Raw genomic sequence first — 15,000 nt, 5'->3', positions numbered from 1 at the left:
ACTTTACTCTTGTACGTACGGGGTGTTCACGTTTGGGTCGGCCGAAGGGGATAAATATGCAAATCTCATTGTGCATATTTTGGGAGCACATAAATTAAGGAACATTTTAAGACTAAAACCAATTTGCTATCTATTTTAACTGGTACTTTATTCTTGTACGTATGGGATATTCACGTTTGGGTCGGCCAAAGGAGATAAACACGGAAATCTCATTGTGTATATTTTGGGAGCATATAAATTGAGGAACATTTTAAGACTAAAACCAATTTGCTATCTCTATTTTAACTGGTACTTTACTCTTGTACGTATGGGATGTTCACGTTTGGGTTGGCCGAAGGGGATAAACACGGAAATCTCATTGTGTATATTTTGGGAGCACATAAATTAAAGAACATCTTAAGACTAAAACCAATTTGCTATCTCTATTTTAACTGGTACTTTACTCTTGTACGTACGGGATATTCACGTTTGGGTCGGCCAAAGGAGATAAATACGGAAATCTCATTGTGTATATTTTGGGAGCACATAAATTGAGGAACATTTTAAGACTAAAATCAATTCGCTATCTCTATTTTAACTGGTACTTTACTCTTGTACGTACGGGGTGTTCACGTTTGAGTCAGCCGAAGGGGATAAACACGGAAATCTCATTGTGTATATTTTGGGAGCACATAAATTAAAGAACATCTTAAGACTAAAACCAATTTGCTATCTCTATTTTAACTGGTACTTTACTCTTGTACGTACAGGATGTTCATGTTTGGGTCGGCCGAAGGGGATAAATATGCAAATCTCATTGTGCCTATTTTGGGAGCACATAAATTAAGGAACGTTTTAAGACTAAAACCAATTTGCTATTTGTATTTTAACTGGTACTTTACTCTTGTACATACGGGATATTCACGTTTGGGTCGGCCAAAGGAGATAAATACGGAAATCTCATTGTGTATATTTTGGGAGCACATAAATTGAGGAATATTTTAAGACTAAAATCAATTTGCTATCTCTATTTTAACTGGTACTTTACTCTTGTACGTACGGGGTGTTCACGTTTGGGTCGGCCGAAGGGGATAAACATGCAAATCTCATTGTGCATATTTTGGGAGCACATAAATTAAGGAACATTTTAAGACTAAAACCAATTTGCTATTTATTTTAACTGGTACTTTATTCTTGTACGTACGGGATGTTCACATTTGGGTCGGCCAAAGGGGATAAACATGAAAATCTCATTGTGCATATTTTGGGAGCACATAAATTAAGGAACGTTTTAAGACTAAAACCAATTTGCTATTTGTATTTTAACTGGTACTTTACTCTTGTACGTACGGGATATTCACGTTTCGGTCGGCCAAAGGAGATAAATATGGAAATCTCATTGTGTATATTTTGGGAGCACATAAATTGAGGAACATTTTAAGACTAAAATCAATTCGCTATCTCTATTTTAACTGGTACTTTACTCTTGTACGTACGGGGTGTTCACGCTTGGGTCGGCCGAAGGGGATAAACATGCAAATCTCATTGTGCATATTTTGGGAGCACATAAATTAAGGAACATTTTAAGACTAAAACCAATTTGCTATCTATTTTAACTGGTACTTTATTCTTGTACGTACGGGATGTTCACGTTTGGGTCGGCCAAAGGGGATAAACATGAAAATCTCATTGTGCATATTTTGGGAGCACATAAATTGAGGAACATTTTAAGACTAAAACCAATTTGCTATTTGTATTTTAACTGGTACTTTACTCTTGTATCAGTAGTATACAGGGTGAGGCAATAAGTATTACCACCTTAAATATATTCTAATCTATAAGGCCCAGAGAAAAATTAGTGGAACTAAAATTGTACAGTACGAAGGGGGATATCTATAGCGACAATAATTTTTGTCCAGGTGGAGACACTTCGGAGATATCAAGGTCATCTTAATTTTTTTAAATTAATTTGGTACATTTTTTTATAATATGATAGAGGAGCTGAAAACAAGTTCAGAACTCATGACACAAGATCATTGAAGAAGATAAAGTAAAGAAAAAACGATTAAAAAATACATTTTTGTATTGAATGAAATTTACGTTTAAAGAAGATGTTTGAAGTGATGAAGTGATGGCCATCATTATACGTGCAACACTGGATTCTTTCGATCACTGATTGGCTTGCTCTTTCTTTTAATAACGTCGGGAGTTATTGATGCACAGTCTGTAATAATCCGTTGTTGCATGTCTTGAAGTGTAGTTGGTTCTTCTTTGTAGTCCTTTAGGGTTCTCCATAAAAAGAAATTCAGTGGTGTAAAGTCTGGCAAACGAGCTGGCCATACTATACGACCCCTATGTCCAATCCAGTGATTGGTAAATTGTTCATTGAGTTTATTTATCGCAATCAAGACATGCAACAACGAATTATTACAGCCTGTGCGTCAATAACTCCCAACGTTATTAAAAGAGCAAGCCAATCGGTGATCGAAAGAATCCAGTGTTGCATCGATAATGATGGCCATCACTTCAAACATCTTCTTTAAACGTAAATTTTATTCAATATAAAAATGTATTTTTTAATCGTTTTTTCTTCACTTTAAATCTTGTTCAATGATCTTGTGTCATGAGTTCTGAACTTTCAGCTCCTCTATCATATTACCAAATCAACCTAGACAAAAACTATTATTGCTATAGGTAGCCTCCTTCGTACCGTACAATTTTGGTTACACTAATAATTTTTCTCTGGGTCTTATAGATTCGAATATATTTAAGGTGGTAATAGTTATTGCCTCACTCTGTATAGATGTTTATTTGCGTATATCTTTTAAACTGTTATAGACTAATTTTGAGGCATTTGAAATTATATGTAATTTTAATGAGTGGGAGTGCTAGCTTATGTTAGGCCAGCACCCCCACTTTCAATTACGATTTCCCGCGAAACCGCTTGAGCACAAAAATCGTGAAGCACATAATTAACATAAAGAACACTTAATTTCTACATGAGTTATTCAAGTTTCTTGTGGAGGGGGAATGTTAACTTAACAGACATAATAGCTTTCCATATCACCCATAAAGTACTATTGTTGACACGTTTTTCTAAAGCCCTTTTTTAAGGCCTAATCCACTGATGACTGAAACGACCCTTTAACTAAATGAACAGAAACAAAATTCAATAAATGAATGACATCGGTGATGATTCTTTACCGCGTCTTATGCGGCTTGCTACGTGCAATATGCAGATTAATGTTTCCGCTTTCGCTTGTAAAAAATCCCAAAAATCAACCTGAATTTTCTTCATTTCAATAATTACTTAATTCTACTTTTGTTCAATTAGTTAAAGGATTATTTCAGTTATCAATAGATTAGACCTACTGGGGATACACTTAAAAAAACATGTCAACAATAATATCTTATGGATGACATAGAAAACTACTGTTTATAAATTATAACATGCATTTTCAAAATACATACCTCAAGACACGCAAACACACAGTTGCATTGAATGCCAGACACAACCTATAAAATATATAAATATTTAATATATATATATATATATATATATATATAACTATCCGCTGAAAGAGATAATAAATACCCTCTACTTACTTCTTTGCTTTATTATTATCGTGTTTAATATCGATCGATTCACTGCAGTCAATCAGATCGTGTCACTGACACATAAAGTCCAAGCTACAACCATAAAACTTAAGAAATCATGATAATCGCACAAACTATCACAGTCGATAATCCCAGGTCGATAATCGCGTATCGATAAACAATACGTGTTTGCAATTTTAATGATGTGATCCATGGTATGAAACGCATGCGCAATGCGGAATTGGCAGAACGTTTGAAAATTGGTTCGATCATTTTTTACGTTTATTCCGCCGATTTCTTTGTGCAGCGGAAAACGTGGAAGCGTAATCTGTGCGTGCCAATAATATACATTATTTTGATAGATACAATAAACGAATCTACGAAAAGGGTCTTGTGATTGGCTAGCGTCAATTGCGCTTCCGCGAATTTTAAGCCCCTTGCACAATGCCAGGCAACAGGCAATTGAGGCAATAGGAACAGGGAATAGAAATCAGAAATCATGTATAAATGCAGAATAAACAGTGACACAGGCAATAGACACAGAGTTTTCGTCACGTTGGAAATTCTGTGCCTATTGCCTGTTGCCAACCAATCATAGCATGCGAATTTGTTAGGTTGTAATTAACGATTTTTTGGTTATTTCCTGTTCCTATTGCCTGTTGCCTGGCATTGTGCAAGGGGCTTTACTCCATGGGACATTAGAATAAATTAGAAAATACATTTCAGCAGAGCGCAATTGGCGGAATGTCTGCGATTGAACGGACTTCGTTCCAACAATTCCGCATTGCTCATACGTTCCGTACCATGAAATCGCACGATAAGGCCGATTTATGAAGGCCGTAACTGTTGATTTAAGCCGTAATTAAACCCTAAGAAATTAATTAATCACAGTCGATTATTCTTCTCACATTCGACTGTCATTGGTCAATTTCTTAGGGTTTACGGCTTAAACCAACGGTTACGGCCTTTATAAATCTACCTTTAAAAACAAAAAACGATCTATTAGCGCTACATGAGCGCGGGTCCGCTCGGCCTCGAGTCGGCCATATTGGTAGCGCGGTAGCCATCGGCCATCGGTGATCGACGTCATTCCACGATCGCGTGTTCGACTTTAACGTCCGCCAAAAGTGTGCAAGTCGGGAATAAGGATCTATCGCCGTGACAATAGTCGCGAGGACGTGGGCAGGGACTGCGTGAATTCAGCAAGGTTGTTGACGGCGTGGCAAGGTGCGAGGACGGCAAGGACGACGCCGACGCCGAAGGATCGTCATCGAGGAGAGAGGAGGCAATTGCCTCGATCGAACCAGACTCGACAGTGCCGAACGCGCGACCGGCGAATGGAAAATCTGGATAAATTTAAGGAACTTAATATGAATGTAAGTATACATTAAATAATCTCAAAATCTCGGGTACTCGCAACTCGTCGCGTCGCGTAATAAAAGAATGGCAGCAATATAATACTTTTTTATTTTATGTTTTAGGCTAACGATACACGAGATATGAACATGGCGGATGATGAAATGTCCGTACGAGATGCGGAAATGGCGGAGTTGAATGCCGAAAACAACGATTTACGGCAAAAACTCGCCGCGCTGATGGCACAGGTACAGGCACAGGCACAGGCACAGGCACAGGCACAGGTACCGGGGCAGATACCGGCACCAGCACCGGGGCAGATACCGGCACCAGCACCGGGACAGACACCAGCACAGGCACAGGTACTGGGGCAGATACCGGCACCAGCATCGGCACTGGCACCAGCATCAGCATCAGCATCGGCACCGGCACCGGCACCAACATCTTCAACTTCAGCGAAACGTAAGTACAAAATTATAGTAAATGGTAATAATATAATATATAATAAAATAAATGAATAAATAAATAAAGTTCTGTTTTTATTGTAGCAAAAAGATGGCAAAGGGCCGGGAGAAGGGCCGCGTGGTACAGAAGTAGAGGAAGAGAAAGAGGAAGAGGAAGCGGAAGCGGAAGCGGACAGTATGCACAAAAATCGTATACACAAAATGTATATTTATAATATGTATCTTTTTTTTTCGTTTACACGTGTCTATATATTATGTGCATTGTATTTTTTTGTGTTTCTTCTCTTTGTGCGAGTATACTGTTTCACCGAGTATATTGTACAAGCGTTATCGCTCGTCGAGTGTAGGCCCATAGACCAATTTTTAATCGATTAGTATGGATCCTTTCGCCTGTAATTTACTATATTACTGATACTATTACTATTATTAATACTACTACTTTTTTTCTACGATGACGTTGATTGGTATATACGAAAGCGAACATGTGTTTAAGAGTTTAATGCATAGATATCTACGCCTACAAGAAATTAATTTTAAGTACTTTTTAAGTATATAAGTAAGTTAGCGAGCAAACAAAGTAAGATGAGACGGTAAGAAGTAAAAAATTACAATTAAGATTTTTAGTTAACCTTCTAGCGGTTAGGATAAACATAGGAATTGTTTAGCAGAGTATGCAATTTGAAATACATCCAGGTTAATATTGTCTATCTGTACGATAAATGTGAACGCTACTCCGTAACTATATTGCGTGTATATAATAGGAAGCAAATACACATAAACTTGAGATTTAAAAAAGCTCGATATTTTTATCTAGACAACCTCTACCAATAACAAATACAATAAATGAAGAATTAAAAGTTACTTTAAGTATATTTTAAGCAAGCGTTTTTTCCGTTCTGTCAGTTCTGTGTGCAGCAAGTGTAAAACAATCAGCAGAACAACTGTTGAGTTAAGGTCTATCCAGACAAACTTGCATAGGTGCATAACCATATGCATAAAGAAACGGATTGGTCTATTTCCTTATGCACATGCATATGGACCAATCAATTCCCTTATGCTTATGTTTATGCGCTATGCAAGTTTGTCTGGATTGACCTTTATCATTTTATCAACACTACGTTGATTTGTTGGTTCTAAAAGTAAGAGCCAATGGGCGCGTTCAGCAAACACAAATGTTGAGTTCGTCTTATCAACACTCTGCGTTGATTGGTTAGTTCTAAAAGTAAGAGCCAATCACGTTCGACTGCTACTGAGCGGCTTGGTCTGCTGAACGCGACCAATCACGTTCGATTATTATTAAATGGTTTGTTCTAGAGTTCCTCTAGTAAGAGTTAGGACACCGTCCGCCATTAATAGAGAATTATGCGAACGATCGAGAGAGACAGCCTCCCCACTCGTACTTTTCATGGATCTTTGTCTCACTCCCACTAACGTCTTCCCTATAAATGGCGGAACCAATCAGGAATCAGACCGGGGTGTCCTAACTCTTACTAGAGGAACTCTAGTTTGTTCTGCTGAACGCACCCAAAAATGTCAGATTGTGGACGCGGCTTTTCCGCAGCATGAGTAGTGGAGAATAGAAATACGTACGTAACACGAGCCGTCTGCGTGCGCCCGACACTAGCCGACACCGCACGGACACACACGGACACGAGACGTGACCAGGCTACAGGACCTTACAGGCTGCATGCTCGTGTACGAACGAATATTTTTTGTAAAACAAAATTAAGATGCCATGGCGGTAAGTATTGCATACATAATATTTTATTTATAACAAATACAATATCTTAGTATTGATACAAATTTTAATTAGGTACAACTGTTCTTCCTCTTTACAGCAGGAAGGAGAGGGGAATGCGAAGACAGCAATAAATAGGTTAGTTAACTATTAATTTGAAAGAAATTATTTATGGCTATTATATGCTAGAAATTTCTTGCTTTTGCATGTGTGTGTGTGCGTGTGTGTGTGTGTGTGTGTGTGTGTGTGTGTGTGTGTGTGTGCGTGTGTGTGCGTGTTCGTGTGTGCGCGCACGCGTGCGTGTGCGTGCATGGCTAGACGCATTTTCCTGGACTTTTTCTGTTTTCTAGATGTATGATACATTCCTGAAATCCGCCCTCACATCGTATGGCACATTCCAAAATTATTCTCGAAATTGCCGTACGACTTAAATTTTTTCCAGGACTGTACAGCTAGATCTAGACACACACGCACGCACACACACACACACACACACACACACACACACACACACACACACACACACACACACACACACACACACACACACACACACACACACACACACACACACACACACACACACACACACACACACACACACACACACACACACACACACACACACGCGCGCGCGCACGCACACACACACACACACGCACACACACACACACGCACGCACGCACGCACGCACGCACGCACGCACGCACGCACACGCGCACGCGCAGGGTGAATTATTTTAATCGACGCAGGCAAATATCTCGGTAAATATGGAAGATTTCAGACAAAAGTTGTATGGCCTAAAGAAGAACACAGATTTCGATGTAAATCATGTCGTAGATGTCGTTTTCAAGAAATTTCAAAGGCGACTAATTTCTTAAATGGAACTTAATTTTTTCCCTTAGATAAAAGTTGTAGATCTTGTTGAGACGTTTTTGAAACACTAATAATAAAGCTCTCTTTTCTTAAGAATTTCTTGAAATATTTTAAGTTTTGTCATGATGATATTTTTATTTAATATAAAATATGAACTATCTCGTAAAGTATTCACTTTTCGATGACTTATCTGATTTAAGAAATTAATCGCCTTTGAAACACATCGGAATCATATGTTTCCCTTCAAGGCAAACAACTTTGTCTGAAATATTTTTCCATATCTTCCATATTTTTCGAGATATTTGCCTGCATTGATTAAAATGACATCCTGTAATAAGTACATAATTTTATTTATAAATACATTTTTCTCAAAAGAACAGAAAGAGAAAGAGATAAGAGAGGAAGAGAAAGCAATATGAATGTATAAGTAAATGTATTTCGCTTTCTTTTTCTCTCTTATATCCTGAACTGCAAGCTGGCCAGACTCTTATTAGAGGGACTCTATTTTTAATAATTGTGCTAACGATATTTATTATTTACAAATGTTTCTTTTTGTTTATTACAGTTCTATTGCTCCTCAGAAATGTAATTCGAAGAGAGATCTAAGAGAAAATGAGGTGGAAAACGACAATAGACTGTACGTAATGTTTTTATTTTACAATTATTATTATTTACACAATTTTAATATATTTTTTGTTCTAGATGTCTAGAAAAATTAATTTTGGGGCAAACTGTACGATCCCCAGTGGCATTCCCGGAACGACAATCAGCGGATGAAATAGATGTTGGAATAAATTCGCCGATACAAGTTGACGAACCGAATCCGACACACGTTGACGAACCGAATCCGACACACGTTAACGAATCTCACGATCGTCAATCACGAGATCATAGTCATGATCGTTTGCAAGATAAGCGTAAGTCACGTAAGTGTTACGACCGCCAATATTTGCAAGGTCATCATTTATATTATGACCGTCAATCGCGAGATCATAGTTACAATCGTCAATCTCACGACCGTCGATCGCGAGATCACTGGTCTCCCAACCGTCGATCACGAGATCATAGTTCTCAGGACCGTCGATCACGAAATCATAGTTCTCATGACCGTCGATCGCGAGATCACTGTTCTCGTGACCGTCGATCGCGAGATCATTGTTCTCACGATCGTCGATCGCGAGATCATAGTCGTCACGACCGTCGATCTGCAGATCATAGTCATTCACGAAGACATATGTCTCGAAATTCGCGAGATCGCTTATCTCGCAATCGATGGCATGATTATGATGATCATCGTATGGTTGCTGAAAATTATTGTAAGTAACAACAATAATAATTTAATAAATATACACGAGATTCTTCTATAAAAAAAAAAAATAATATATGTGTATTACAGATGCTCGTGGTACACGTGCCGATAAGTGGGTGCAACTCAGCCGAGAAAGGGTGTTGAAGCACTTGATCAATGTTCTAAGCAAATAGGTATGTATTTGTATATATTACTACTTCACAAAATTTAAGTAAAGTACGTACATGCATACACACGCTCTCTCTCTCTCTCTCACACACACACACACACCACACACACACACACACACACACACACACACACACACACACACACGCACCACGCACACGCACACGCACACGCACACGCACACGCACACGCACACGCACACACACCGTTCATAAAATTTTTATAAATTTGTAATTATATAAAATAAATTTCTGTTTGTTACAGCAAAAAGATGGCAAAGAGCTGGATGCAACCGTTACAACCCAACCTCGCGATCGGTCAGTTCTCGTGCCTTTTCGAGGAGAGGAGCGATCGGCTTTCGGAAATGGTTGAACAATCGATCGACCGGTGGGGAAAAAAGGGCTGCAAACGTTTTGTTTTTCCTTTATTTTTTTTTCGTTTACACGCGTCTATATATTATCGCTCGTCGAGTGTAGGCCCATAAACCAATTTTTAATCGATTAGTATGGATTCTTTCGCCTGTAATTTACTATTAATACTACTACTTTTTTTTCTACGATGACGTTGATTGGTGTACGAAAGCGAACATGTGTTTAAGAGTTTAATGCATAAATATATCTACGCCTACTAGAAATTAATTTTAAGTACTTTTTAAATAAATAAGTAAGTTAACGAGCAAACAAAGTAAGATGAGACGGTAAGAAGTACAAAATTACAATTAAGATTTTTAGTTAACCTTCTAGCGGTTAGGATAAATATAGGAATTGTTTAGCAGAGTATGCAATTTGAAATACATCCAGGTTAATATTGTCTATCTGTACGATAAATGTGAACGCTACTCCGTAACTATATTGCGTGTATATAACTTTGCATAAACAATAATCCAAGTTAACAGAATATACGATTAGTTTATTGAAATAATTGCTTCTTTTCAGAGTTTGATGATGATTTGGAGTAAAGCAGCACTAACAAGTTTAACTACACAGTGCTTTTGTACAGATTGCAATTAACTTAGCATCGAAGCAGAAATTTTCTTTTTGTAAACCCATGCGAAACATGAGTACAATGTATAATCAACGGACATCATGTATGTCATCAGGTGCGTTTAGCAGAAAAACAATATCAAGTTAAAATATTATATGACAAAATCTTATTTCGGTATAATGCCTACCATAATCGACACAATTATACTATTACTTTTGATTGTTTACAAACACCAAGGATAATCAATAATCAATTAGTTACGCAATAGTTTTAAAATAATTTATTTCTGTTAAACGCAGCCATTAAAAATGTAGCATGTTTATACATATAATAGATGTAAAAAAATTACTGCAAACCCTTACATAGTATCGTTATTCAATAATAATACACATCCTCTCCTCTCTTTCAAAAGATTAACCACAAACTACAAACTTCATATTATAACATTATTACAATTTATTGTATTTTTAATTCGAGTCAAATGTGCGCCTGCATCTATCGACGTACGTCATTTTACTGCTTACTACAGACAATTGGTATTATAAACGTGCCATAAGAAATGAGTACTGGTCAATATGTTTCGTACGCACAATATTATGATATATTGTAAGATTATAATTTATAATACATAGACGCTAGTCATATAAACTTGTATGATGACGCACACACTAAAATATAGCACCCCATTCAGTCATTCATTTATTTCGATCATTTCGCATGCGCGCGCGCACGAGTGCATCAAACCATTTTATTACTTGATCATAATTATCATTCTTATCCTTGTTCGATATAATGTTAAAAACTGGCGACCGGGGTGAAGACGAAGATATGTTGGCAACAACGACGATATTATTAATGGCATATCGCTGATGATAGTGGCGAGTATCCAAAAATTAGAAGCAAAGTCCTTTAACTGTATCTTAACATCGCGGATTGATATTCTCAAGTTTTGAATATGCTTATTATTAAAGTGTATTAATATCATTAATATATATTGAAATAATATTGTAAAATTACTGCAGTTAAATATTGTACAGTATGAGGCACGTTTTTATATGTATATATAATAAATCAATGAGAGGGAAGAGGTGGTGGGCGGAGCTCCAGAGGGGGTGGGAGGGGAGGGAGAGTAAACATGCGACCCTGAGTCTGGCCTTTGAAGTTATTCGGAATGCTATTAGCGTCAAGATCACTATCAGCCTGATCATCTTGGTCACTTTCTTCCTCGTCGTCTTCTCCCTCCGAATAGTACTGAGACGGTGGCGATAAAGAAAACCTTCCAATTTCATATCTAAATCCTCGATCGATGTACTTGGACCAGGAATAGTTACTAGAATAAATTTCTCTAAATCGCCTGATGCTAACTGCAACGATCGGATCCTTTGAAACAGTGGACTCAAATTTAAATATCCATATACATATATATATATATATATATATATATCTGTAACAAAAAAATCGGATTAATAACTCCTTTAAATTTACATGTGATATTTATCGATTATTGTTTTCATCTTTTTTTTCTGTTTGACATACTTGTCATTTGAAATGCTGCAATCCATGAGTCTTTTTAACTGGTATTCACAAAATGAGGAATGGCAGCTGTATGGCAGAATTGAGTTTCGGTGGCCCGCGAAGACTCTCATTTAAACGATTACGTTCAACCAAGTTCTTGAAAAAAATGTGAGAGAGGATTAGCTGATGCAACTGCTGCGTTTTAGCTTGATTCTCTCAATCTTCTTCTTCTTATCTTTTTCTAATGCTACACATTCCTGTAATGAATTAGTGGGCAGACCGAGCCACCTGATTTCCTTTTTTCTCTTTCGAAATGATATTCATCGCCATTAACACGTTTAGAGCATCGTATACGCGTCTTCTAATATTTTTCTGATCGTATTGCTGAAAAAAGCCGCGTATTCAATGTAAATTTAATACAATAAACATACATATTGTGTAATTTATTTTTATATTACATCAATAATCTTTCACGCAATTTTTACAGACAGCGTTACTAGCAACGTGCACACTTCATTTGAGGTTATAATTGGGTACAACATTCATCGCACGATACTTTTATAATTGCAAATCGGAAACGTACCTCGAGTCCTCCTCCAGCTCTTCTGCGATCAACGAAGTCGGGATCGAACGTGTCAGTCGTCACTTTCTGCCAAGCGTAAAGAACCTTCTTTTCCGGCAGCGGTGGTAATACGATGTAGGGATACGAAATCTCCAGATAAGCACGAAACAATTCAATTTCATGAGTATATTCGCCGGCACGATTACGGTGTTACTGCCGTTTCGCGTACGCGCGTTGTCGCACCTTACCTCGCGACAGCGTGCGGCTCGTGCAAACGTTAACGCGCGGCCACAATCGCGCGGCAGAAACGCCTCGTGTGAACAGGCTCCTTGACTCCTTGATCTCAGTATCAGCTCTCTGCTGTCAATATATAAATGAATATAATAGGGTTATTAACCTATGTAAACACTCACGTAAACGTAGTAGTATAAACAGTAAAATAAGTAACAGTATATATAGAATAAGATAATTATAGGATAATTACATGAAACAATTACCTTGAATTAATCGGTCGCGTCGCGTAAAGAGTCCCGGTCGGTCTCCGCTCCGCGCGTACTACCGTGTCCTCTCGAGAATAGGTTTAAACTGATGAACTGACTGATGACAGCGGCTAAACGCACTGTCTGCACTGCACTGGCACTGCGATACTAACGCCCTAGCCGCCAGTGTCGAAAAAGTGAAAGTGACATTTCTGATATATATATGTTATATTGATTGAGAGACGACGACGTCTCTCCGTATCTAAAAATAAATTTTCACATTTCGGACTTTGCGTCGCAATATCTCCGCTCGTAGGGCACGTAGCGGAAATATTATAAGAGAACCACCCCCCCCTAATTCGACCCCAAGCTATCGATCAAACCTACTTAGAACTTGATCCGTTCACTCGTTATCGAGATCTCAACATCGCGAGTACTCGCAACTCGTCGCGTTCCGCGTAAAAGAGTCACGTCGGTCTCGCTCCGCGTGTAACTTGGCGCGAGACACTACCGTGTCTTCTCTTGATATTCCAATATTTGTTTATGAAAGAAACTATGATACTCAAACCAGTAGCCGAAAATGAAGAGAATAAAACGATAAAACCAATAGAAAAAAAATTAGAGATTTGATGAAAGTATGTTTCGAAAAAAAATATAATCGTATCTTTTGAAGACATGTTAAAACAATTAGAAATGACGGAAAAGGATTATATTCAAACAATTAGAAGCACGTTAACAAGAATTAAGATATTCTTGAAAAGACGAAGCAACGAAGTAGCGATAAATGCATACAACAACCATATTGACTCTTCTTGAATCAAATATGGATTCCAATTTGTTTTAGATCCATATATTTGCTTCATACATGATTAATTACGTTACAAAAGTCGATGCTGGTCTGTCACGATTACTAAGAAGCAGCAAAAAGATTTGGAAAATGGAATTTGAATTAGACAAAAGTTTAGAAAGATCGCTAACGTTTTCATAAATGGTAATACTATGTCTGCACAAGAAGCCGTTTACCATGTCCTTGGCCTACCACTTTCATTATGCAGTAGAGTTTGGTTTATATTAATACTGTACCACAAAAGAGCGTGTCCGTATGTTGAAAAATGAGAAACATTTAGAAAACTAAGTGACGATTCACAGATATATCTACAAAAATATAATTGAAAGTACGAGAATAGGAATTTATAAATTTTCAGATGTTTGTCTGGCCGAATACGCATCTAATTGTAAAGAAAAAAAGATTACACACAAAAGTGATAGCGATGCTGATTATGATGAAGACAAAGAAATTAGAGAACGGAAAAAACATAAAATTATAGATTTCGTCGTTACAATTGCAAGAAGATCGTATAATTATTTCAGAGAACAGGTTTTATTGTTCTTGCCTTGGAACAACGAAATAGATGATGTAGAGACAAAAGATTGTGAAAAATTTATATAGAAAATATTCATTTAATTGAAAAAATATAAAAAATTTTTCAGTGATAGGTGATGCAGAAATTGACAATGCACTGACCTCAAGCACAAAGAGATCAACAAGAAATAGAAATGAGGAGGAAGAATCTTTTATGAAAACAAAAATCTCAAAAGAACAAGAGATAGATATATTTGGTCAAACAGGTGTAGCGGATTGTTCAAAGGAAATTAGAAGAAAAATAAGTAGTCCTCCTAAAGCCACAAAAGAAGAAATGATGACTATACTTCAAAAATTAAATGATAAACAAAGAGAAATTGCAATCCATATTTTACATTGTTTCAAACTAATAATTTACCAATAAACTATACATTGCGATCGGCGGGTGTTGGAAACGCACAGTCATCAATGCGATTTATCAACTATTATTGTTATTTTGAGGATATACCTGGTGAAAAGAACAATTCATTAAAAATATTATTATGCGCACCATCAGGAAACGCAGCATTTCTAATAGGTGGCGTAACCGTCACACTGGTTTTGGTATTAC

At 37.3% G+C, this 15,000-nt stretch overlaps 2 protein-coding genes across 3 annotated transcripts; both read left to right on the top strand.

Moving 5' to 3' along the window:
• Positions 1-4,654: 4,654 nt before the first annotated feature.
• LOC139787144 (uncharacterized) lies at positions 4,655-5,796 on the top strand. The gene is made up of 3 exons (XM_071726232.1): positions 4,655-4,952; positions 5,058-5,394; positions 5,481-5,796. Exons 1-3 carry the CDS (start codon positions 4,914-4,916, stop codon positions 5,609-5,611), a joined length of 507 nt encoding a protein of 168 aa, XP_071582333.1. The 5' UTR covers positions 4,655-4,913; the 3' UTR covers positions 5,612-5,796.
• A 1,326-nt stretch (positions 5,797-7,122) lies between these two features.
• Positions 7,123-10,299, top strand: LOC139787143 (uncharacterized). 2 transcript variants are annotated; one of them, XM_071726231.1, is made up of 6 exons: positions 7,123-7,137; positions 7,210-7,272; positions 8,576-8,647; positions 8,713-9,326; positions 9,407-9,492; positions 9,752-10,299. In XM_071726231.1, exons 4-5 carry the CDS (start codon positions 8,907-8,909, stop codon positions 9,461-9,463), a joined length of 477 nt encoding a protein of 158 aa, XP_071582332.1. In that variant the 5' UTR covers positions 7,123-7,137; positions 7,210-7,272; positions 8,576-8,647; positions 8,713-8,906; the 3' UTR covers positions 9,464-9,492; positions 9,752-10,299. The 2 variants fall into 2 exon arrangements, with proteins under 2 accessions (XP_071582332.1, XP_071582330.1); XM_071726229.1 differs by having other exon boundaries at positions 7,129-7,137; positions 7,235-7,272.
• The last annotated feature ends 4,701 nt before the right edge of the window (positions 10,300-15,000 follow it).

This window comes from Temnothorax nylanderi, unplaced genomic scaffold (genome assembly GCF_030848795.1).
Source record: "Temnothorax nylanderi isolate EJ_2023f unplaced genomic scaffold, tnyl_v1.0 TNYL_tig1296_pilon, whole genome shotgun sequence".
NCBI lineage: Eukaryota > Metazoa > Arthropoda > Insecta > Hymenoptera > Formicidae > Temnothorax > Temnothorax nylanderi.
Note: the sequence above shows the minus strand (reverse complement) of the source record. Positions and strands in the feature narration are given on the sequence as shown.

What these genes read in the sequence shown, in the direction of transcription:
- LOC139787144 (XM_071726232.1), top strand. Translation starts at nt 4,914, where the DNA reads ATGGAAAATCTGGATAAATTTAAGGAACTTAATATGAAT. An exon ending in TTAAGGAACTTAATATGAAT is followed by an intron (nt 4,953 to 5,057) that starts GTAAGTATACAT and finishes TTTATGTTTTAG; the next exon opens with GCTAACGATACACGAGATAT. An exon ending in ATCTTCAACTTCAGCGAAAC is followed by an intron (nt 5,395 to 5,480) that starts GTAAGTACAAAA and finishes TTTTTATTGTAG; the next exon opens with CAAAAAGATGGCAAAGGGCC.
- LOC139787143 (XM_071726229.1), top strand. An exon ending in GTGGAAAACGACAATAGACT is followed by an intron (nt 8,648 to 8,712) that starts GTACGTAATGTT and finishes TTTTTGTTCTAG; the next exon opens with ATGTCTAGAAAAATTAATTT. An exon ending in TATGGTTGCTGAAAATTATT is followed by an intron (nt 9,327 to 9,406) that starts GTAAGTAACAAC and finishes TGTGTATTACAG; the next exon opens with ATGCTCGTGGTACACGTGCC.